General features: G+C 42.3%; 1 protein-coding gene and 1 non-coding gene across 4 annotated transcripts; both read right to left on the reverse strand.

The window, feature by feature from the left end:
* Positions 1-4,256: 4,256 nt before the first annotated feature.
* On the reverse strand, positions 4,257-23,535 carry WEE1 (WEE1 G2 checkpoint kinase). 3 transcript variants are annotated; one of them, XM_025358039.1, is made up of 12 exons: positions 22,677-23,535; positions 21,049-21,254; positions 20,849-20,912; positions 20,485-20,657; positions 19,882-20,003; positions 15,517-15,663; positions 12,641-12,736; positions 12,467-12,552; positions 11,371-11,541; positions 11,134-11,279; positions 9,174-9,262; positions 4,257-4,490 (listed from the first exon to the last, which is right to left on the reverse strand). In XM_025358039.1, the coding sequence occupies exons 1-12, from the start codon at positions 23,250-23,252 to the stop codon at positions 4,423-4,425; spliced, it is 1,944 nt and encodes a 647-aa protein (XP_025213824.1). In that variant the 5' UTR covers positions 23,253-23,535; the 3' UTR covers positions 4,257-4,422. The 3 variants fall into 3 exon arrangements, with proteins under 3 accessions (XP_025213824.1, XP_025213825.1, XP_025213827.1); XM_025358040.1 differs by lacking the exon at positions 4,257-4,490 and having other exon boundaries at positions 7,953-9,262; XM_025358042.1 differs by lacking the exons at positions 4,257-4,490; positions 22,677-23,535 and adding an exon at positions 21,769-22,465 and having other exon boundaries at positions 7,953-9,262.
* On the reverse strand, positions 19,018-19,120 carry LOC112607506. The gene has a single exon (XR_003115845.1). It is a non-coding gene; the product is annotated as a small nucleolar RNA U13 (small nucleolar RNA).
* Positions 23,536-25,489: the final 1,954 nt, after the last annotated feature.

The raw sequence follows: 25,489 nt of genomic DNA on the forward strand, positions 1-25,489 counted from the left end.
GCTTTCAATAAACTATCTCTTCTCACTGCACTCTGTGACTCACTTTGAATTCCTTCCTATACAAGATCCAAGAACCCTCTCTTGGGGTCTGGATCAAAACCCATTTTTCTGGCAACAATACAGTATCTAGATGATTTAACTGATGGCTACAAGTTTAGAGAAATATGTTGCATTAGGCAAGCTCTTTTCATTTCAAGCAACTGACTCACCTTAAAATAGCTTAAGCCAAAAGAGGAATATGTATAGGCTCACGGAACCAAACTAAGATTGGCGTCAGGGACTCAGACGTTCTCAGATCTTGCCCTCCTCATTTCTCAATTCTACTTCTGTGTCGGTTCATTCACTTCACCTGCAAATCAGCTTTTGCTAAGCAGCTTGGCTTCCTTATCTTTGCCAGCAACTGGAGCATCTGCAAGGTTCCAGGAGAAACTCCATTTGGTTCAGCCCAGATCATATAGGTGCCCCTGTATTCAAGGGAGTGGTGCCCATTATCAAAAATGTGTAGGGGGAGTAGAGGATGATTATTGGACAAATCTTTGCAAGCCAGGTGACTTGCTCAATTTCTATTGACTGCATATGCTAATAATTTTTTTTTTTTCTTCTCTGAGACAGGGTCTCACTCTGACATCCAGGCTGGAGTGCAGATCTTGGCTCACTGCAACCACTGCCTTCTAGGCTCAGGTGATCCTCCCACCTCAGCCTCCCAAGTAGCTGAGACTACAGGTACACACCATCATACCTGGCTAATTTTTGTATTTTTAGTAGAGATGGGGATTCACAAGTTGCCCAAGCTAGTCTCGAACTCTTCAGCTCAAGCAATTCCCAAAATGCTAGGGTTACGGGTGTGAGCCACCATGTCTCAAATATACATACATACATACATACATACATATATATATATATAGTTTTTTTGAGATGGAGTTTTGCTCTTATTGTCCAGGCTGGAGTGCAATGGCACGATCTCAGCTCACCACAAACTCTGCCTCCTGGGTTCAAGCGATTCTCCTGCCTCAGTCTCCAGAGTAGCTGGGATTACAGGCATGCGCCGCCACACCCAGCTAATTTTGTATTTTTAGTGGAGACAGGGGTTTCTCCATGTTGGGCAGGCTGGTCTCCAACTCCCGACCTCATGTGATCCGCCCACCTTGGCCTCCCAAAGTGCTGGTATTACAGGCGTGAGCCACCGCACACGGCCCCGGCCTCAAATATTTTTTAAAAGGCAAAGGAGTGGGAAAGCTTCGGTAATCCCACCACTCACATAAATGACAGCTGTTGTTGGCCTTTATTCTTTTAGTGCTTTAACAACAATCCCATGTGTACAATTTTGTTTGCTGATTTTTTTTACTTTATTATAACACATACATTTCTCTAATCATAAAAACTTCTTGAAACGCTGCTTTAAATAGCTATGTAGTATACTTTAAAGACTCACCTAGGCTGGAGTGCAGTGGCACATTCTCAGCTCACCGAAACCTCCAGCTCCCAGGTTCAGGTGATTCTTCTGCCTCAGCCTCCCAAGTAGCTGGGATTACAGCACCTGCCACTATACCTGGCTAATTTTTGTATTTTTAGTAGAGGCGGGGTTTCACCATGTTGGCCAGCCTGATCTTGAACTCCTGACCTCAAATGATCCACCCATCTTGGCCTCCCAAAGTGCTGAAATTACAGGCGTGAGCCACCACTCCCAGCCCTCTGAAGACTTTTAACCACTTCATCCGGAAGGAAAGAAGGCAGCGGCAGCTGAGTGAGGAGGCATTCCTTCTGTGCATGTGCCTCTGTTCTCAGTCCCCGGAGGCACTTTAAGTTCCTGGGACACAATTCGGACTTCAGAGGAGAGGGCATTACACTGGAATTCCCCCTCCCCATTTCCTGCACTTCTCAAAACTTGTCTCATTCACACTTATTCTTCCTCTGCTCCAGGCTCAGAGAGCTTGCTACAAATTTGGCTAGTGGTTCAGCCAAACACCTTTAGGTTTGAATCCTGACGCTGTAGCTTTGTAATTGGGGAAACATTTTACCTCTCTAAAAACCATTTGTAAAATGGGGATTTTGTCACAGAGTTCTTATGAGGATTAAATGTCATTATGTATATAAAACACTTAGCACGTAGATGATAAATAATAGCAAAATAAGCAAAACCCAGGCCAGGTGCGGTGGCTCACACCTGTAATCCCAGCACTTTGGGAGGTCTAGTCAGACAGATCACTTGAGCCCAGGAGTTTGAGACCAGCCTGGGCAACATGGCAAAACCCTGTTTCTACCAAAAATACACAAATTAGCCAGGCATGGTCATGCACACTTGTGTCACCAGCTACTTGAAAGACTGAGGCAGGAGGATCATTTGAGCCCGGGAGGTCAAGCCTGTGGTGAGCCGAGATTGGGCCACTGTACTCCAGCCTGGGCTATAAAGTGAGACCCTATCTCAGCAAAACAAAACAAAACAAAACACCCCAGCAAAACCCGAAGAAGATTCCCCTCTAATTATAGCCCTCTCCTCCCTTCCCCTTCTCTTTCAGTCATGATTCTTGCAAGTAATCTGTGCTTGCTATCTCTATTTCCTCATCTCCCATTTACACCCATTGTAATCTGGCTGTTTCCCCTGCTCACCAAATATCTTCTAATGCACTCTAGATATCTTCACAGAGCATTGTTCAATCTTTTCTGTATTAGTCACAGTTAATCAATTTCTCCTTCAAAATTCTCTTGTTCTTTATCAGATTCCATCTAGTTTTCCTAATTCTCAGCCTGCACCTTCTAACTCTACTTTGCTTCCTCAACTCTCTTTCAAGTCAAGGGTCCTCAACCCCTGAATTAAGGTGAAAACCCTACGATACCAGTTCGTAGCCTGTTAGGAACTGGCCTGCACAGCAGGAGATGAGCAGCAGGCAAGCCAGAGAAGCTTCATCTGTATTTACAGCTGCTCCTGATTGCTTGCATTACCACCTGAGCTCCGCCTCCCATCAGATCAGCCATGGCATTAGATTCTCATAGGAGCACGAACTCTATTGTGAACTGCACATGCGAGGGATCTAGGTTGCATGCTTCTTATAAGAACGTAATCCCTGATGATGTGTCACTATCTCTCATCACCCCAAGATGGGACCATCCAGTTGCAGGAAAACAAGGTCAGGACTCCCACTGATTTACATTATGGTGAGTTGTATAATTATTTCATTATATATTACAATGTAATAATAATAGAAATAAAGTGCACAATAAATGTAAGGTGCTTGAATCATCTTGAAACCATTCCCCTGCAACCCCTCAATCCCGGTGAAAAAATTGTCTTCCACAAAACCAGTTCCTGTTGCCCAAAAGGTTGGGGATCACCTCTTTAATTAGTATTTGTCTTCAACTTTCATATGTCTAGAAAAAGCATAATTTTTTTTTTTTTTTTTGAGGCGGAGTCTCACTCTGTCGCCCGGGCTGGAGTGCAGTGGCCGGACCTCAGCTCACTGCAAGCTCCGCCTCCTGGGTTCATGCCATTCTCCTGCCTCAGCCTCCCGAGTAGCTGGGACTACAGGCGCCCGCCACCTCGCCCAGCTAGTTTTTTGTATTTTTTAGTAGAGACGGGGTTTCACTGTGTTAGCCAGGGTGGTCTCGATCTCCTGACCTCGTGATCCGCCCGTCTCGGCCTCCCAAAGTGCTGGGATTACAGGCTTGAGCCACCGCCCCTGGCCAAAAGCATGATTCTTTACTATGAGATCTGAGTTGGAATTCTGACTCTGCTACCTACTAAATTGATTTCCTAAATTATTTTACTCCCTTGAGCCTTCATACTTTCACCTGCAAGAAAGTTCCTTCTCTCCTGGATAGTCATCCTAAATTGAATTGTATACCAAACCTATATTTCCAGGCCGGGTGCGGTGGCTCACGCCTGTAATCCCAGCACTTTGGGAGGCTGAGGCAGGCAGATCACAAGGCCAGGAGTTCTAGACCAACATAGTGAAACCCTGTCTCTACTAAAAATACAAAAAATTAGCCAGGCATGGTGGCGGGTGCCTGTAGTCCCAGCTACTTGGGAGGCTGAGGCAGGAGAATCGCTTGAACCTGGCAGGCGGAGGTTGTGGTGAGCCAAGATTGTGCCACTGCACTGCAGCCTGGGCAACAGAGTGAGACTCCGTCTCAAAAACAAAACAAACAAACAAAAAAACTGTATTTCCCATTGGCATAATGAATTAGTAAGCATAAATTGGAATTCCAGGCCTGGAAACCTGTTTCATACCATAACTATGTCAAAAATCGGAACAAATATATGCTCTTCAAAATGTTTATTAACCATATAAAACTAAACAATGTGAACTGTGATGTAAACGTTCCTTTGAGGTATTTTTCTTCATGGACTGGACTGGCTGAAGTTTCTTTGACTCTTAGTTTAATGAAGTTTGGACACAACATGCCATCTTTTCCTGGTGAATCTTCCTAGGGCATACATAGATATTTTTCCTTACTCCAGAGACCTTTGAATTTGCATTGAAAATTAGGGTCATCTGCCACAAAGAAAAAAGAAAGTTCAGTGATGTTCAGATGAATGCCTCTCAAAAGTTTTTGAATGTTAAATGTTGGGAGAGGGACAGTTTCAATGATGTCTTATTCTTCCATTTTTATAAACATCTACTTTGCTGAGCTTCCAAGAAATGTCCAGCAATAGTATCAGTTTGCAAGAGAAATTTCTAGATTCACTTACTCTGCAGTGTCAGTTTCAGTGATGCTTTTTACAGTTATACAAATACCTTCAAAAATACTGAATGAGGCAGTTTCCTCCAAATTCCTAGTTCCAGGCTTCACTTAAGATTTACATGATATCCAAAACACTTACAAAATTCTTTTTTGGTCTATCCTCCTTGTATTAAGGCTTTAATTGGCCTTTGCAAATTTCACAAATAAAGATACCTTAAGAATGCAACAAATTCTGTAGCAAGCCAACTTAGAAAAAAAAAATGCAACAGCTTATTTGCTCTGTTGGTCAAAGTCAGTGAGATGCTTTGTAAAGATTGGGGAAGAAGGAAAACTACTCTATTGTCAGGATGCTGCTGCTTAAGAATTGGGAGACAGCCTGGAGCATCCCAGGACAGTTAGCATTAAACCTAGCTGTTATGAACTTTTAAAAAAATGCCATAGTTTCTTTTCTTGAGATGGAGTTTCACTCTCGTTGCCCAGGCTGGAGTGCAATGGCGCAATCTCGGCTCACCGCAACCTCCCTGTCCTGGGTTCAAGCAATTCTCCTGCCTCAGTCTCCCGAGTAGCTGGTATTACAGGCATGGGTCACCATGCCCGGCTAATTTTGTATTTTTAGTAGAGACAGGGTTTCTCCATGTGGGTCAGGCTGGTCTCAAACTCCTGAACTCAGGTGATCCGCCCACCTCGGCCTCCCAAAGTGCTGGGATTACAGGCGTGAGCCACCATGCCCTGCTTTTTTTTTTTTTTTTTTTTTTTGAGAAGGAGTCTCGCTCTGTTGCCCAGGCTGGAGTGCAGTGGCATGATCTTGGCTCACTGCAACCTCCACCTCCAGGGTTCAAGCAATTCTCTGCCTCAGCCTCCCAAGTAGCTGGGATTACAGGCACGTGCCACCACACCCGGCTAATTTTAGTAGTTTTAGTAGAGATGGAGTTTCACCATCTTGGCCAGGCTGGTCTTGAACTCCTGACCTCATGATCCGCCCACCTTGGCCTCCCAAAGTGCTGGGATTACAGGCTTGAGCCACTGTGCCTGGCCTCAAAAAAATACCATAGTTTCTTGACTTCCAGAACAAAGTGGAGTGAAAATCAAAGCTTAATAATGGACTCTTCAAAATACATTAGTTCATTAATTAAAGCCTACTGCTCTTGTATTCTTGGCAGGATAAAGTTAAAGCAACAGTTTCAATTTGCAGTCAATCACAATATGTAATACCTCCTACCCAACTGCATAGTCAATACTTAAAAATTTTCTACCTTACCGAAGTCAGCTTTCCAAAAAAGAAAAGTTTTATCGATGGCGAATACCTGTCTCAAACAGTAACATACCCCTGCATTTTAGTTAAGTGTTCTGAAAAAACCTTCAATGCTTCAATCTTAGCAACAAACAAAAACTATTCAAAGTTTCAAACTGTTCAAAGAAAATCCCTATCCACTTATTTTCTATCCACAGCAAGGTCCTAGTTCAGGCCCTCCTTTCTTGTATAGTCATTACTATACAATAATCTTGAAACTAGTCTGAACATAATTCCCTGGATCTATTCTCCAATCTACCACCAGTATCTTCATAAGATATGTATAGTCTTTCGAACCTTCATTCTACCTTGCACAATCCCTCCAGCATTAGCATTTATTACATTTTATTGTCATTATATATTTACAAAAGTCTCCTCTATTTTTTCCTGATATCCTAGTGGGCAAAAACTAATTCTTACTGGTCTTTGGTCTACTATATAGTCAGCACATAGCACTCAACAAAAGTACCTTTAGGTTAAATATGAGTCTAACTCTCATATCAGCTTTTAGATGGCCTAAGAATTCCCTCTTTGAACACCAAATATCAGTTTTCCTTCTTAATCCAATATTCTTATGTGAAAATTTTACTGCAAATATTGATGAAAAACACCTGAATGTTTCTTTGAAGCTAGTGCACTGGAAAAATACACCTTAGTGACTTAAAATGATCATAAATTAACACCAATTATATATATTTTAGGACACAGGTTCTCACTCTGTAACCCAGGCTGGAATGCAATGGCAGCATCGTAGCTTATTTTATAGGTGCAAGCCACAGCACCCAGCCCAATTATCGTGATCTTTTTATAGCTTTGTCATCAGTAGCTACTAAAAGGTGTGAGTTGCATGCTCCAGTTCCTGTAGCTTTTTAGGTCTTATCACACATACTCACCAGCTTTTATATCTAATTCTTCTGTCTGCACCAATTCATCTCACACCTCTAAATTTTAAGATACCATAGACTAGAAAGCTAATATAATCAAGTTTGTTAGAAGTATTTATGGCAGAGGTTGGGCATGATTACACACACTCATAGTCCCAGTTACTCCAGAGGCAGGAGGATCTCTTGGGCTCAGGGGCTCAAGACCAGCCTAAGCAACAATGAGTCCCCATCTCTGATTCTAATCAACATCAGAAAAAGATACCATAGAAATAACACTATCACTTCAATTTGCACTCAATTCTTTTGTTTTTTGTAGAGATAGGGTCTCACTGTGTTGCCCAGGTTGGTCTCGAACTCTTGGCCCCAAGCAATCCTCCTGCCTTGGCCTCCCAAAGTGGTGGGTATTACAGGCATGAGCCAAGACACCTCGCCTCAAATCTTAAAACCCAGCCTAGTTTAGTGAGAATTAAAACCCTCCCCACTTTAGGGGCCAGGCACCTATAATCCCAGCACTTTGGGAGGCCAAAGCAGGCAGATAACCTGAGGTCAGGAGTTCCAGAACAGCCTGGCCAACATGGTGAAACTCCATCTCTAATAAAAACACAAAAAATTAGCTGGGTGTGGTGGTGCGTGCCTGTAGTCCCAGCTACTCGGGAGGCTGAGGCAGGAGAATCGCTTGATCCCAGGAGGTGGAGGTTGCAGTGAGCAGAGATCATGCCACTGCACTCCAGCCTAGGTAATACAGTGAGTTTCTGTCTCAAAAACAAAAACAAAACCTCCCCAAAGTTTTCTTCTGTGAATCGTATTACTTAATAATCTGAAGATATTTTAAATTACATCATGCTACATTTCTAGCAAGTCACATGCATAACATGCAATGTGATATAAAAATACTAAACATTTATGACAAAATATATTCAAAGTTGATGGGTAAATTTTTCAATGGCAAAATGTAGCTTTGTTCTAAAGCCCACCACAAAATTCCATATTCAATCAAAATGTGCCCTCTGCTTTTATAATAGTACATTATACACACTATACATTTTATAGTATAGTGATAATAGAGATAAAATATTAGAAAACAGGCATCACAAGGATTTAGACAATTAAGGTAAGCTCAGAGTGACTTTTAATATGCCAATCAATGTTAATAAAACACAAGTCAAAGACAAGTGCAAACATGTTTTAGACCAAAATTAATGAGAAAACAAACAATAGACAATTTTTTTCAACATCTGTTAGCCAGTATTATTAGTCAAATGGCTAATCACAGATAAAATATATTTTGTGAAAAACTTGGAATGTCAGAAGTCATTCTGGCATTTCAAACAGCTATATACAATATCACGAAGATCAGTTTATATACACAAATATTGAAGAGAAACCGGGCAAAACATTTAAAAACAGACTAATAATACAATCAAGTACAAAACTTGAGGGGAGACATTTTAAAAGAGTCAGGGAAGGACATTACCAGAACAAGTTACAAAACCAGTAATTATTATACTACATTAATACAGCATTCCAAAGGGGAGAAAGGGTGCATTTTTCCAATGCACTAGCTTCAAAGTTCAAAGGAAAAAAAAAAGGCAAATAGCTGCTTTTCATCAAAAGCAGCTATACATTTCACATAATTGTTTCAAAAAGAAGACCTATTAACAACAATGATTGTTTAATGCTACAAGTTTACAGCAAAGACAAAACTAAAATAGCAGCAAATTCACAAGGCAATACTTCCACAGAATCATCATCCCATGGTTCATGCAATGCCTACAAAGTGCTCCCAGTGGGATATACAAGTCTAATTCACAATTTAAAAAATACAAGATGGACACAAAGGTACATTGAAGGCTGAGTAGTAACGAGTCTTTTAGCATGTCCCTTTTCAAAGGGAGAGTATGTCTGTAACAAAGCCCTTCAGTACTTTTTACAGGTCACTACAGGGAAAGACACCTTTTATTACAATGCAACAGCAAACTATAAGCAGCACACCACCACAGTGGTTAACCCTGGAAAGGCTGGTGTAACATCCAACAGTGACACATCCTACAGAAGACAGACTGGTAAGATTAGATGAAAGCCTGACATAGCAATGGTCAAAATACAGCTTTCAACTGTAATTCACAATAAAAGTCCTAATCAGTAAAACTACTGACACCAATCGAGAAAGTAATTGCAAACTGGATTCTATCAGTGATTTCAACCTAGCTTCCTCTTGTCACAGTGTTCAGGGGGAGGTGGGAAATGAGTAGCTCAGTATATAGTAAGGCTGACAGAGCGGTTCATTTTCTTTCCAATAAGTCGAGATGTTCTATTACTCTGGGTGGTGGACCTAGTGGCCATCCGGTCAGTGAAGAGTGCTCTTTCCTCAGCTGCAGCTTTTGCCATCTGTGCTTTCTTGAGTTCTCTGACATAAAAATAGAAAACAAGGTATTACTCTTAGGAAGAGACCCTAAAAAACTAAACACAAACTATATTGTCGATTGGGAGATATTTGCATGCCATCATTATTCTAAGACATAATTGAAAAATAAAACATGAAACTGAAGCTTCTATCAAAACAACTTAAATTTATGAAATTATTTTGTGCTTTTTGAATTAAAATATCACATATACTTGAAAACAAGTAGTAAAGATGCTAGTAATGACTTTGGTTCTTATAAAATAATTTGAGCTGGATGTGGTGACTCACGCCTATAGTCTCAGCTACTCGGGAAGCTGAGGTTGGAAGATTGCTTGAGCCCAGGAGTTTGAGGCTGCAGTGAGCTATGATAGTGCCACTGCACTCCAGCCTGGGTGACAGAGCGAGACCCCATCTTTTTAAATAAATAATAATAAATAATTTCCAGACAAACCTATCCCCAGTAAAAAAAAATTTAAAATAAGCAATAATTTCAAAAACTCCAATTTATATTGCGAATCTATCCTTACATAACAGAGATGAAAGGAACACTTTATTTCCTATTTGTATGAACTATGATGGATATCAAACTAGTGGCAAGTAAACCTCTTAATATACACTTTTTGAATTTTTTTTTTTTTTTTTTTTTTGAGACGGAGACTTGCTCTGTTGCCCAGGCTGGAGTGCAGTGGCTGGATCTCAGCTCACTGCAAGCTCCGCCTCCCAGGTTTACGCTGCCTCAGCCTCCAGAGTAGCTGGGACTACAGGTGCCCGCCTAATTTTTAATATTTTTTTAGTAGAGACGGGGTTTCACCGTGTTAGCCAGGATGGTCTCGATCTCCTGACCTCGTGATCCGCCCGTCTCCGCCTCCCAAAGTGCTGGGATTACAGGCTTGAGCCACCGCGCCCGGCCCACTTTTTAAAATTTAAATATTAAATCTTAATACTTAACATAACCTTTTCAAGTCAGTTTTATTAGGTTAAAAGCAAAATGGTTGCAATAAATCAAAAAATTAGAAATGTGATCTGTGGTAACTTAATATTCTCTAATATTCTCTTTTTAATAACCTTTACCATTGCAACCAGTTTTTCGAAAATATCCAGTCATGAAGTCAAATATGAGAATCTTCATTCAGGATAAAAAGATTTAGCCAGAAATTAAAAACATATGTATAAGAATTATCTACTAACCAAATTGACATTAATTTCATCCTTTCATAAAATAATAGAATGTTTCAAGGACAATATTAATTTTTGGTGACAATCTGGGAAGAAAACATTGGTATAGGCTCACTTAGCTTTTACTACCATTTATGGCTTGGGGACTATCACCACTTGCAAATATATGTTAGTCTCAACATTTTTAAAGTTCATAATTTTAAAGTTTAGAAACAACACAAATTTAATAGGTCAAATACTAATTTATGGCAGAAGTCCCCAGGCTTTCACTGTATAACAACATATAGAACTACTGGAGCCGGGTAAGGTGGCTCACTCCTATAATCTCAGCACTTTGGGAGGCCAAGGCAGGTGGATGGCTTGAGCCCAAGGAGTTCAAGACCAGCCTGGGCAACATGGCAAAACCCCATCTCTACAAAAATATAAAAATTAGCTGGGTGTTGTGGCACGCATCTGTGGCTCAGCTACTCAGGAGGCTGAGACAGGAAGACAGCTTGAGACCAGGAGGTGGAGGTTGCAATGAGTCATGATAGCACCAGTGCACTTCAGCCTGGCAAAGTGAGATCCTGTCTCAAAAAACAAAAAACACAAAAAACCACCACACCCTTGGTTGACAGAAAGCTTAAATCATCTCTCATTAAAATTTGAGAATCAAAACGAATGAAAAAGTAAAAAGAAAACATAAAACCCTCACTTACTTTTGTAAAAGTGAGTTTTTGAATTTTTCGGCATTCAATTCTATTCGTAATTGTTCTGCACTCTTTCTAGAAGCGGACAGCAATACTGAATGCTTTACCAGTGCCATTGCTGAAGGTCTTCTCTCTGGGTCTGGATGAATCATAACCTTAAAAAGAAAAGTAAAATTAATGTACAGACATGCATTTAATAAAACATAGAACCATGTCAATAAAGGGCCTCATATATAAAATGCTCACTTTTAGCAACTCTGTAAATTCTTGGGAAAGCACTTGCGGTATCCGAGGTAATCTACCCTGTCTGATTTCATGCCATTGATCTCCATTTCTAGGAAGAGGTTCAGCACCAGCAGCACATACCACTGTGAGGGCAAGCGCAAAAATATCTGCTTTTGGTAGATGGGTGTAATTCTGTAAAATTAAAACAATTTTTTTAAGGAATGTAAACATGGTCAAAATAAAACAAGATTACACCTCAAAGATGACTTAGGTGAAAAATAAGACTTAATCAAAATGTCTAATATCACATTTAAGTTTGGGACCTATTCAGAGAATAAACTGCTAAATTTGGGGAGGTTTATTTTTTAAATTACAAAGTAATATACACTCTTAGGGGGAAAATGCACACACATATATAAAGTAAATGCCTCTTCTTTATCAACAGCTCAATTCAACTCTCAAAAGAAACCCCTCTACCTCTAGGGATTCATATGCAAACACAAAACACGTAAAAACACACTGACAAGTTACAAATACACATATACGTGATAAATCAAACATATATATACACACATATTTACAAAGAACAATGGGATCAGACAATTACACTTTAAATTTTTCTACTTATTCTATTTTCATTCAAAATTTTTATCAAGAAATACTTTGTCACACTCTTTTGAAACTATATGCCATACTAAAAACTATGTGCCATAATTTACTTAATCATTCTCTTATTGGTAAACACTTATTTACATTGTTCTCAACTTGTGTTTGTATATGAATATGTCCATAGGAAAAACTCCTAGAAGTAAAAATTATGAGTCAATGGGTACATGATTTTTAAATATTAATGCAATACTAATACTCTGATTTCCAAAAAGGATATGCCATTTTAAGGTTCCACCAGTGGTGTATGAGAACATATTTTTTACCACAACTCCATTATAAATCTTCGCCTTCATGACTTTTTGCTAATTAAATGCCCTCAGATGATGGTTTAGATTGTATTTCCCTTCTATTAGTTAAACTTAAAAGTTTAGTATATCTGAATTTATATTATTCTATCAACTGCTAAGTGTTACAAAGCAAACTATGATTAAGGGAGAAGAAAAATTACCTCCTGTAAAACTTCATTTGCAAGAAAACGACTATCACCCTCTTCAACTTGTGGACTGGAGATCCTTGTTACATGTCCAAGATCACCTGGAAGTATTGAAAAAAATACAGTGAAGAGCAAAAACAAAACAGCCTTCTCTTTATTTTAAGGTAATAATCTGGTTACCTTTCTTACCTATTTTAAATATAACTTTGTTGGATGCCCAATCATCTTCGTCTCCTTCTTCAGAGGCAGCATTTGGGATTGAGGTTCGAGATATGAAAATATTACCTGTCAAACAGTTAATTATGTAAGCCAAACTAACAATTAATAATAAAGCCAGAGTTCATAAACAAGATCATATTCCAAAATCATCCAGAATACTCTTTAAAATGCCGATTCTCAAGTTCTAGCCCAAACCCATGGAATAAGCATCTCAGGGGATAGAGACCAGGGTTATATTTGCTGGGAATTTTTTTTTTTTTTGAGACAGTCTTGCTCTGTTGCCCATGCTGGAGTGCAGTGGCATGATCTTGGCTCACTGCAACAAGGTTCAAGCAATTCTCATGCTTCAACCTCCTGAGTAGCTGGGACCACAGGCACATGCCACCACATCTAGCTAACTTTGATATTTTTAGTAGAGATGGGGTTTCGCTATGTTGGCCAGGCTGATCAAACTCCTGGCCTCAAGTGATCCTCCAGCCTCAGCCTCCCAAAGTGCTGGGATTACAGGCATGAGCCACCACTCTGGGCCTCTGGGAATATATTTTCCAGCCTATCACTGATCCTAAACACTTTAAACTGGATGAGGCCCTTGTCTTCTGCACATTACTCTTCAGCAAAAAAGGTAGTATCAGTAATTTGTGAAATTCTGTGAAAGCCCAAATTTTAATGTAGTGCCATAAGGCTGGTGTGAGCAGAATGAGTCATTTAGCCAGTGAGTCTGGCTGACCATACAGCATCTACCTTGCAATATGGCTTTGTGATTCACTATTTCCTACTGTATACACATTACCTTTTTCTTCAAATTCAGGTAAGATCATGACTAACATGAGCTTTTAGCGGCAGATTTTAATAGTTTTATCAGTATAGTATTGGCCAGGTATGGTGGCTCAAGACTGTAATCCCAGTGCTTTGAGAGGCTGAGGCAGAAGGATTGCCTAAGACTTAGAATTTGAGACCAGCCTGGGCAAGATAGTGAGACCCTGTCTCTAAAAAAAGAAAAAGAAAAAATAAAAACAGCTGGGAATGGTGGTGCACACCTGTAGTCCCAACTACTTGTGAGTCTGAGGCAGGAAGTTCATTAGAGCCAAGGAATTCAAAGCTGCAGTGAGCTATAATTGCACCACTGCATTCTAGCCTGGGCAACGGAGTGAGACTATCTTTGAAAAATAAGGCCAGGAGTTGTGGCTCACACCTGTAATCCCAGCACTTTGGGAGGCCAAGGTGGGTGGATCACTTGAGGTCAGAAGTTCAAGACTAGCATGGACAGCATGACAAAACCCCGTCTCTATTAAAAATACAACAATTAGCTGGGCATGGTGGTGCACGCCTATAATCCCAGCTACTAGGGAGGCTGAGGCAGAAGAATTGCTTGAACCTGGGAGGCGGAGGTTGCAGTGAGCCGAGATCACGCCACTGCATTCCAGCCTGGGCGACAGAGCGAGACTCTGTCTAAAAAAAAAAGAAAAAAGAAAAAAATATATATATATATATACACGCACACATACACAAAAATATATAGTATTAAATTTATGTTACATTTACTGGAGTCATCTATACAGTTTTACTTTCTTCATAGGACAACTTATTTTATGATGGTATTTGTAAATTTGAAGTTTTTTTTTTTTTTTTTTTTTTTTGAGACAGTCTCGCTCTGTCGCCCAGGCTGGAGTGCAGTGGTGTGATTTTAGCTCACTGCAACTTCTGCCTTCCGGGTTCAAGCAATTCTCCTGCCTCAGCCTCTAGAGTAGCTGGGACTATAGGCACCTGCCACCATGCCCAGCTAATTTTTTGTGTTTTAGTAGAGATGGGGTTTCACTGTGTTGTCCACACCGGTGGCGAACTCCTGAGCTTAGGCAATCCGCCCGCCTCGGCCTTCCAAAGTGCTGGGATTACAGGTGTGAGCCACCACGCAAGCCAATTTTTTTTTTTGAGACAGAGTCTCGCTTTGTCGCCTAGGCTGGAGTGCAATGGCACGATCTCTGCTCAATGCAACCTCCGCCTCCTGGGTTCAAGCGATTCTTCTGCCTCAGCCTCCCGAGTAATTGGGACTATAGGCACGTACCACCACACCCGGCTAATTTTTGTAATTTTAGTAGAGACGGGGTTTCATCACATTGTCCAGGCTGGTCTCGAACTCCCGCCTCGTGATCCACCTACCTCGGCCTCCCAGAGTGCTGGGATTACAGGTGTCAGTCACTGTGCCTGGCCTAAATCTGAAGATTTTTAAACTTCACATCCCTTCATATTTTCAACTTTTATACCGTATAAGGGTCTATTATATTTGTCTAACACTTTATATGAATACAGCTATTCCTTAAGAATTCACATTTACTGCCTTAAGTCCAAAGATATTTTTCTCTTTTGAAAATAAAACACATGCCAGGCACAGTGGCTTACGCCTGTAATCTTAGCACTTTGGGAGGCCACGGTGGGCAAATCACGAGGTCAGGAGTTTGAGACCAGCCTAGCCAACATGGTGAAACCCCTGTCTCTACTAAAAATACAAAAAATTAGCTGGGCATGGTGGCACATGGCTGTAGCACGGCTACTCGGAAGACTGAGGTGGGATGACTGCTTGAGCATTGGATGGGGAGGTTGCAGTGAGTGGAGATGGTGCCACTGCATTCCGGCCTGGAGGCCAAAAAAGTTTATTATCTCAAATTTTGGGGGTTAACAAGGGAAGAGATAAACAGAAATCATAAAACAATATTGGTAAGTGGATCCAAGGCCTTTTAAAACTAACAATGAGAAAACATAAGATACATATTTTTTCAATGTTGTCATAATGAAGTAATTTGTTCTCTATAACCCCAAAGAACACAGGTCAGAAGATCTGCAATACTTACTAGGTTTTATATCCATGTGAACCAAAGACATTGAATGAATATACCTCAAGCCTCGGCCAACTTGTAAAAGGAGATCCTTCAACTCTGCTTCTTTAAAGTAACTCATGATTCTGTAGTTTTCACTTATAGCATCAGCTAAACTTCCACCTGACAAAAATAGAAAATATTAGCATTTTCTTCTTTCTGAAATATTTTTCTTCCATCTTTACTGAATGAGTCTCAACCAACCAGTCTCAACCAAGAAAGTGTTATTTTATAGGACCTTCTCCCTTCAACCTGCTTGTGAAATCAAAATTTTATTTTTTCAATAGGTAATACATCTGCATGGGTACAAAATAAAATGTAAAGTCTCTCTCTCAATCATACACCTCAGCAACCCACCTGTTTCTTTCCCAGAGTAAACCAGTATTATCAGGGTTTTTTGTTTTTTTGTTTGTTTGTTTTAATTTATAAGAGACAGAGTCTATTTATGTTGCCCAGCTGGAATGCGTGGCTATTCACAGGCTTGATCCCACTACTTATCAGCACAGGAGTTTTGACTTGTGCTGTTTCCGACCTAAGCCAGTTTACTCCTCTTTAGGCAACCTGGTGGTGACCCACTCCACAGAGGCCACCATACTGATGCTCAACTTAGATCGGCATAGTGCACTACAGCCTAGAATTCCCAAACCCAAATTCAAATTCCCTGCTTCAGACTCCCAAGCAGCTGGGACTACAGGCATTGCCACCACACCCAGCTCAGGTCTACATATTCTTTTCAACTTTTTGCATAAATAACGGCATATGTTTATTATCTTAAAGATCCTTCTATACCAATATACAAAGACAACCCATTTCTTCTTGTCTCTATAGAATTCCATTGTATAATTGAATAGAAATGCATTTTATCAGCTGGGCACGGTGGCTCACACCTGTAATCCCAGCACTCTGTGAGGCTGAGGTGGGCGGATCACAAGGTCAGGAGTTCGATCACAAGTCATGATCAAGAGGTCATGACCATCCACGCCAACATGGCAAAACCCCGTCTCTAATAAAAATACAAAAATTAGCCGGGCGCAGTGGCACGCACCTGTAATCCCAGCTACTCAGAAGGCTAAGGTAGGAGAAATGCTTGAACCTGGGAGGCGGAGGTTGCAGTAAGCTGCTATCAGGCCACTGCACTCCAGCATGGGTGACAGAGTGAGACTCAGTCTCAAAAAAAAAAAAAAAAAAAGAAATGCATTTATCAGTCCCCCATTTGATGGACATTTTAAAATTATTTCCAAGTCTTTGCTATTACATACTATGGCCTAATAAATAACCTTGTACATTGGTCATTTCACATACATTTAGTATATCACCTAGAAGCCAAATTGCTGGGTTAAAGGGTATGCACGTTTGTAATATATGGAGATTGTGTGTTTTACACATACACATTTCTCCATCGAGAAGGCTGTACCAATATATATGCCCATTGTCAATGCATGAGAATACCTGTTTCCCTATACCCTTGACAAGTCTATAAATGTTATAGGTAAAAAGTCAGTATTTTGGTATAGTTTTAATTTATTAATTTATACTACTCTTACTGTGAATGAGACTATAACCTGCTTTTATAGAATTAGTTAAATCAATCAGTTAATTTGTTTATATTTTTTCAAACTTTTAAAGTTTATATTTTATCTCAAAGGCAATGAGGAATTGTTTTAAACATCTTCTGTTTAAGTCTTAGGAATAAAAAAATCAGATCTGGGTAATAAAATTAGGAAGGTCAATGATGTATTAGTCAGAAAAGGAGGTCCTACAATTTAAATAAGACTGAATAATATAATGTCAAACGTGTTTTTAAAATAAAAATAAATTACCATCTCGGTATCTTAGTCTTGAGTATGTTCTCCTTACTTGTACAAATCTTGAACTGAGGGGGGGAAAAGAGTGCTCTAGAAGAGAGCAAACCAATAACACTGTCAGCCAAGACAGGCAAAGTCCTAGATCAAATTTGCTAGAAAGAATATGGCTAATTCTTTTTTTAGCAGATTCAGCAACCTTAGCTGTGCCAATTTCTTCTTTTATTGCTAGAAGGGCAAGAAAGGTGACGAAAGTAAAACAGGGTCTGACATTTCAGGTTCTCTTTCCCTATCCATCAACATTTTTCTACACTTGTTTATACAGGCTAATTCCAATCTATCACCAAACCAAGATAAAAGGCTTATAATGTAAGTGAATAAGATAATAAGGAAATTAAATCGCAATAAAGGGAATCAGTTACTCATGTACAAATAACAGAATCATTTTCCTGTGAAACTGTGGAAAAGATGTGAAGATGAGCCCTATTAGTATATTCAAAGCTTTATGTGGAAAGAGGAATGGTGGACACAGGAAACAAAAGGAAGAGATCACAAATGCATCCAGATAGTCTTACTTTCTTTTATCTAACTACGACAAATAGCCACACAAAGAGGCAGTCCTGTTTCACGCAGGACTACTTATTTTCTTCAAGAGTCTTATATTGCTTTAAGAGGCTGAGGCAGGCGGATCATGAGGTCAGGGTTCAAGACTAGCCTGATCAACATATTGAAACCCGGTCTCTACTAAAAATACAAAAATTAGCTGGGCATAGTGGCACGTGTCTGTAATCCCAGCTACTCAGGAGGCTGAGACGGGAGAATCACTTGAACCCCAGAGGTGAGGTTGCAGTGAGCAGAGATTGCTCTGCACTCCAGCCTAGGTGACAGAGCAAGGCTCTGTCTCAAAACAAAATAATAAATTAAAAACTTATTTTCAATAGATTATTTATAATCTAACATTATTACAGGTCAAGGTTTTTGTAATCTGAGAGGATAGCAAGACTAGTCACTCTTCCCTATCTCCCAGGCTCAAGTAAGTTTTCTCAAAATCATCTGATTTACACAACCATGTACTGGTAGGTTGCTACATATTTGCCATTCCTGGACTACTAATGAACTATTCTGTTAAGAGAACTATTCACATCAACAAGGTGAGAAAGAGAAAAAAGGAAACTGAAAAGAGATGGTGTCTAGCAAATATGGAATGGACATGACATTATGGTCAAGTTGTTCTAGGTCAAATGCAATATCTGAAAAATAAAGGTTAAGAAATAGAATAATCCATAAGGTTGTGATAGTTACATAAATATTTTGATGGTATGAATAGAAACATCTCAAGAGCTGTGTGAAAAAAACTAGCAGCAATGCTGTATACTAGACACTCAAGTTCTTTCAAGTGTGGAGAACTTTATTAAATAACTTAACGAGGAATCAGGTTTGAAAAATGGATCTTTTACTTCTGTTTTGTTCACTGTTTTGAAATATGGGGGACCTGAATCCATACCTACACCACTTATTTATTTACAAGTTATGAGATAACTGGTCTTGTTTATTTAAGGAATAAAAAGAATCAACAAAAATAAATCTTTGTTATCTCCTCTCAACTGTTCACTAAACTCTAAATTCTCTATATTCACAAAAGATATACAGAAACAGAATCTATAGATATTTTTCATTTCAGACTGGTAATGTGCTGATGTTGTAACAAGGTTAGAGGGAGGCACATTTCACACTTGAGTATGAAAACCCAATCATCATGCTTATAACTACAAAATGTTGAGAAATAATCTATAAAAGATTTGGTGTATAATAATGACAGACGTCCATAAGAACCAGAATTCTGACCAAGACTTTGGTAAAGATTTTTAATAGAAAAGGACAGACGTAAGTCGGCCCTTGAAGGACTTACTGAAACTGAAAGCTATACAGAGACATCCAAAGTTGAATCCATACATGCCTGTTTGTTTCATCCTTGGGGGAGAGAAGGCAGAGAAGACAAGCTAGAGAACTACAATAATGTAACATAATAAAAGTGTTAGTGGATTCTAGTGGTAGACTAGGTTGGACACATGGGAGTAGGGCAGGACTACAGAACACTTAAAGAAACAGCTGAATTTAGATCAATGGAGACTCACTGACTAACAAACATCAGTTTTAGCACCACACCACATGAAAAGGAAATAAAAGACTAGACACAGAAGAATCTATTCAACATAACATTTCATAATACTACATGCTCCACACACTATGCTAGGTACTAAGGACACCAAAGTATATGTGGCGAGGCCATTGTCTTCTCAAAAAGTTCAGTTGGAGTGATAAGCACATAAATAGTACGCAAAGTTCTACTACTGGGTATGTACTAGGTGCTTCAGAAGGGACAAGGTTTTTAATCTTGTACTTGAAATTTGTTAGGCCTCTGATCTTTAAATTTATAAAAGATAAATGTGACAGAAATAGAGCAAGATTTTAGATAACCATAAATACTTCCTCGGTGTTCATTTTCTCAAACTCACAAGATAACCATTACATCACTCACCATTACAATATTCATTCTGTATAAGCATGTGATCATCTTCTGCCCACGCAGAGAAATATCGAACTACATGAGAATGCTGTCCAAGCACTGCATGAGCATATACTTCTCTCAAAGCATTCTGCCTAGGAGAATTTGAGATTAATAGAATGGTAAATAATTTTCACTCAAGCTTAAACTGAATTAATTTATCTGAAACTTCATACAATAAACTTTTGTATCTATTGTTATGCTAAAAAGCAACTTGCTTAAGAGAGAAGGGGTTTAGACTTGTAAGAGATTTTTCCAAAGGCAGATTCCACTAAAGATTTATCAGAAAGAAGAAATGTTGCTTGCCCTAGGACTCAGGTAAGAATAAACTCCATTTTACTGTGAATTCATGGATGCTGACTAGAAATAAGAAATTTAAGTTAGGTTCCAAATCAGACTACTCATATTATTCAACAAGTCCAATAAGAACTGATGGTACTAAGTGAAAAAGACCTGATTAAATCATTACAACTTCTCAAAGTTAGAGATGGAATTCAGTGTTTGATCAGCTGAAACCTTAATGTTAGTAACACCATAGGGGACAAAAGAGCAAAAGACAAAATGTTTAATACATACTCATCAACAGAGCCGGCCAATGGCTTTTTTGATCGCTTAATGGCATAAATGCATCCATCCAGCCTCTTCACACACTTAAATACAGAACCAAATTCTCCAGAGCCAATTTTCTCTAGCTCATGAAATTCTGTTGTATACCGGGACTTCATATTGCTTTCAGTAATTGTAATTCTCTGTAATAAAAAGTGTTTCCATATATGTAATACAAATATACGAAAACAATTATTTTTTGCTATGGTGATAGGGCTATATGTGAAATTTAAAAACCATTCTACCTTATGTATAAATGCTTATTTAACATATTCATAGCATACTTTAAGTGGTAGAAAGGTAAATTTCAAAAAAAAAATAAAAAGCTATTTACCTTAGCAGGTCTTGTTTCATCTTCAAGCTCATAATCACTGGCTTCCATGTCTTCACCAAAGGAACTGAAAAAATATGTATTTTTCTATCAATATATCTGACAGATACATCCACGCCATTTAACAGAAACTAAATTTTGATAAGTATACCAAACCAATCTTAGATTATTTGGACAACCAAATTGTTAAATAAACGACTCACTCATTCCAATATGTTCTCTTTCTACGACGACACTGTCCTGAGGAATGAAGCAACAAAGAATCCGGAGTAAAAGGATTAATATTCACTTGAGGAGTCTGTCGCACATCAAATTCCCTTTTTCCTGATTTTTCTGTATCCATGAAGAGAGAACTACCCCGGAGCTTCACAGAGCTGGAATCAATTCCTCGAGCTTTGGAGAGCAAACTCTAGGGAAGGAAAAATATAAATACAATTTTTAGGATCCAAGTCCTATCCTCAGCCTTCTCAACCTAACCTTCAACAAGCCTTATTCGTATGGCTGAATGCGTAGGTCAAAGCGACACACAAGCCTTTGTTAGAGTTTGAGCAAAATAAATTGTGGCTAATTTAGGAAGACTGAAGCTGGGTATTAACTACCTTTTCTGGAAAAAAATAGCCAAGGAAAATCTGCCTCTAACCCTAAAAAGAATATGAATGCTGCCTAAAACTAAGTTCATTCTAGTGGCTAAAAGTTAACAAATTATTTCAACCCATCCAAAAATAGAAAGCAGTCCGAGAGCCTCATAAAAGCTCCCCTCCCCCATCTAAATAGGGCTTGGATAATCACCTTCACTGGACTCCTCCCCTCACTTCCAGTGGGATTTTGCCTTGAGCAAGTCGGCCAATAAACTGTAAAGCTCAAAAGCACACATATTCCTGAGGCTGATGACAAACGGTACATTGAAAACAAAACAAACTCACTTTAAAAGGTGCATTTTCCATATTAATCTTACAAATGCGAGGCTTGTCTTAATCTCTGGAAGTATCAGCTTTAAAATCCGCAGTTTTATAAGTGGTAATCTGCAGAGTACTGGAAGGCCATTCAAAACACAGGTGCTGAACACCTCCTTCTTTAAGATACCTTATCAACAGTAGGATGTTCCTAATCGCACGGAGGCCGGCCAAACTCTGGGCACTACAAACCCAACGATATAAACAAACGCTAGGCCAAGACCTTGTCCAGAAAGAGGCTTCAGCGCTACCTGGACTTACGGATAAGGATGAGTTTCTAGGACTGCAAATGCTTGGAAGGCCAGCCTTTACTCCCAAGTCCAAGCGCAGTCTCCCTGCATGCCCCAGACTTTCCCCCCATCAACGCCACACGACACGACACGATCAGCGCAGGACAATTTTTTTTTTTAACTCCTTCTGCCTGCGCCGCCCAAATTACAGGCCCGATCACCGCGTTTAAAAGGCACCATATGGCTCGGGAGGTGTCAGGTGGCCGAGTCAGTACCCTCCAGCATCCTCGCAAACCGCGTTATCGGTGCCGCACTCGAGGCTGCCGCTCGGGGCGGCCCGGACTCAACAGGCGGCAAATCCTCGGCCACCTGGACGGGCCGATCGGCCCCTTTGTAAGATGAAAAAGTTCCAGACGAGGCCCATTGTTCAGTTACATAATCTCAACGGACAATCTCGGGACAGGGCCAAAAACAAGGGCTGCCAACTTTGGGGGGCGGCGCAGGAAAGCGAGCGGGGGTGCAGCCGGCCGGTTATGTAACCGAACCCAGGCAGCGGCGCTGGGCTCCGGCGCCGCGGCCTTTTTAAAAGGCTGGGTCGGCGCGGGCCCGGGGTCCCGGCCGCTGGGTGCCCGCGCCCGCCGCTCTCACCTTGGGCGTGTGCGGGGTGTCGAAGAGCCGCAGCTTGCGGAAGGTTTTGTGCGGCGGGGTGCCCGGGTGGTCCGGCCGCGGCGAGCAGCGGCCTTCGCCCGCCCGGCGCGCCCCGCAGCCCCGCGGCGACGCATCCCCCGGGCCGCCGCAGCGCACCGGCGAGAAGGAGCTGCCCAGAAAGTAGGGGGCCGCCGGCGACTTGACCGGCGACGAGGAGCCGAAGCCCTCCTCCTCCCACGAGTCGCCCTCCGCCCCGCCGCCCGCCTGGTCCGCGCCCGGGCAGGCGCCGGGCAGCAACAGGTCCTCCTCCAGCTCGCCGGGGCTCCCGGGGGCCTGCCCGGGCGAGCGGCGGCGCTCGGGCCCGGGCTCCGTGGGGCTCCGCGCGGGCGGCAGCGGCGAGTCGGGCTCTTGAAAGGCCGAGTCCTCCCCGGTGCTGTGGCCGCTGCCCTCCTCCTCCTCTTCTTCCTCTTCCTCCTCACAGTCGCTGCAGGGCGAGAAGATCAGCTTCTGCCGCAAGGTGCAGGCCGCCCCGGCGCGACGGGGCGGCGGCGGCTGCTGCCGGCTCAGAAAGCTCATCGCGGCCCGGGGGACCCGGCCGAGGACCGGAGAGCGGAGACCCACGGGGTCCAGGACACTGCAGACCAGGGGGCGGGTCCGCCACGTGCGGCTGGGCGCGCCTAGTCGCAGTCGCGGCGTCTCTGCGCGGCGGCGGCCTGCGGCTCCGGGGCGCTCGGGCTGCGGACGGTGGCGGCAGCAGCGGCGCGGACTGTCCGGCAGAGGCGGGGCGGCCCGAGCACCGAGGCTGAGGTCCCCTCAGGTCCAGTCTCAGGTTCGGGCTCCGCGGCTTCCCGCGACCGTTAACCACGTGAGTGCCCAGTCCACCAATCCCCGTCCAGCTCCGGGTTTGAAAAAAAAAGGAGGGCGCGACGTAGCCCGCGGGGGAAGGACCAGCTACGCGATTTTGGCGGGAACCCGCTGGCTCCGCCCCCGGCTCGGCGCCAGCCAAATCTGGGCTGGCTGTAGTGTTCCGGGCCTATGAGCTAGCCCGGGGTGGCTGGAACACCGCCCGGACGGGGCTGGGCCCGGGACCCGAGGCGGCCTTCTGGGAGGGGCAAAAGAGAGCTGGACTTGCCGAAGCCGACCCGAAAGCCGGCGTGGACGCAGCCTGGTCGCTGCTCCTCCCGTGCTGGGGGGTCTGAAGAGGGGCAGGCGGCCGAGCAGCACCTCTCGGTCTCTTCGAGCTGAGAAGAGCCAGGGACCGAATGGCCTTCGGCCGCTGTCCCCGGAGGCCGCTTCTTGCCGCTTGTCGCTTGGGGCAAGCCACTGAGGCGTAGTGGGCGTGGCAGTGGGTATCCACGTTTCGGGTGGAGGTCTGAGCCGGAAATGGTGACTCAGGCCTCAGGACCTTTCTGAACTGCGGGAGCCGATGTGCTTAGGCTGGACACTGGCTGGGAGGAGGCCTCCGAGCCCCATTATTTCCCCGGGTGGGTGGCTGTTAGGGGCGGGTGTCTGCACAGCGAGAAGAGCTCTCCCAAGCAGAGGTCCACCTCTGCAGCTGACCTTGTCCGCGGCCAAAAGGAACAGCAGCACAGTCGCCCACCATGAAACCAAGTGCCCAGCACACGATCTCCGTGTTTACATTTGTTCGCCAGCACGTGGGCATGCGTTGGCAAAACCGATTGGCCCGGCTCGCTGCAAACTTAAACGCAATTTAAAAAAAAATCTTCCTAGTGCTTCGTTAAACTGATTTAATCCGTCCCTTAATGCACTTACACGTTTCTTTTTTTTTTTTTTTCTGAGACATGGTCTTGCTCTGTCACCCAGGCTGGAGTGCAGTGGCACGATCTCGGCTCACTGCAACCTGCAACCTCGCCTTTAGGGTTCAAGCGATTCTCGTGCCTCAGCCACCCGAGTAGCTGGGATTACAGGCGGCTGCCACCACACCTGGCTACTTTTTGTATTTTTAGTAGAGACGAACTTCCCAATGTTGGCCAGGCAGGTCTCCAACTCCTGATCTCAAGTGATCCGCCTGCCTCAGCCTCCCAAAATGCTGGGATTACAGACGTGAGCCACCCCTCCCGGCCTCTTCCAGTTTTCTGTTGTAAATAACCCCGTGGTGTATATTCTTCCTTCTCCATGTTTTTTGTTTGTTTGTTTATTTTCTGACACGAAGTCTCGCTCTGTCGCCCAGGCTGGAGTGCAGTGGCGCGATCTCGGCTCACTGCAGCCCCCACCTCCCGGGTTCCCGGGTTCCAGCGATTCTCCTGCCTCAGTCTCCCGGGTAGCTGGTATTACAAGCACACAGCAGGCCCGGCTAATTTTTGTATTTTTAGTAGAGACGGGGTTTCACCATGTTGGCAGAGTGCTCTCAAACTCCTGACCTCAGGTGATCCCACCACCCCCGGCCTTGGTCTCCCACAGTGCTGGGATTGCAGGCGTGAGCCACTGCGCCTGGCCTTTTTAAAATATTCTTTTGGCTACTTCCCTGGAGTGAGAATTCCTCAGTCAAAGGATATAAACTGGCAAACTGCCCTCCAGAAACACAATACATTCTCACCAGCAGTAGATTAGAGCACACTCTGTGAATTCTGGACATCAGTGGATATTTAATGTTCGCTGATGTGGTTTTATTGTTTTGATTCATATTGTTGAACAGTTGTCATGGGTTTAATGATAATTTACATTTATTTCTATTGCCTATTTTTCTTATTGTTAGCCCTTTATGGATTTTTTTTTTTTTTTTTTTTTTTGAGACAGAATCTCGCTTTGTTGCCCAGGCTGGAGTGCAATGGCGCGATCTCCACTCACTGCAA

The sequence above is a fragment of the Theropithecus gelada genome, chromosome 14, assembly GCF_003255815.1.
Source record: "Theropithecus gelada isolate Dixy chromosome 14, Tgel_1.0, whole genome shotgun sequence".
Lineage (NCBI taxonomy): Eukaryota > Metazoa > Chordata > Mammalia > Primates > Cercopithecidae > Theropithecus > Theropithecus gelada.

Bases quoted from the DNA above. Each gene is read 5' to 3' on its own strand.
- WEE1 (XM_025358039.1), bottom strand. From the start codon at position 23,252: ATGAGCTTTCTGAGCCGGCAGCAGCCGCCGCCGCCCCGTCGCGCCGGG. The intron at 21,255-22,676 runs GTGAGAGCGGCG...TTCCTTCCCTAG, and splicing joins ACACCCCGCACACGCCCAAG to AGTTTGCTCTCCAAAGCTCG. The intron at 9,263-11,133 runs GTAAGTGAGGGT...TTTTTATGTCAG, and splicing joins AAAAACTCACTTTTACAAAA to AGAACTCAAGAAAGCACAGA.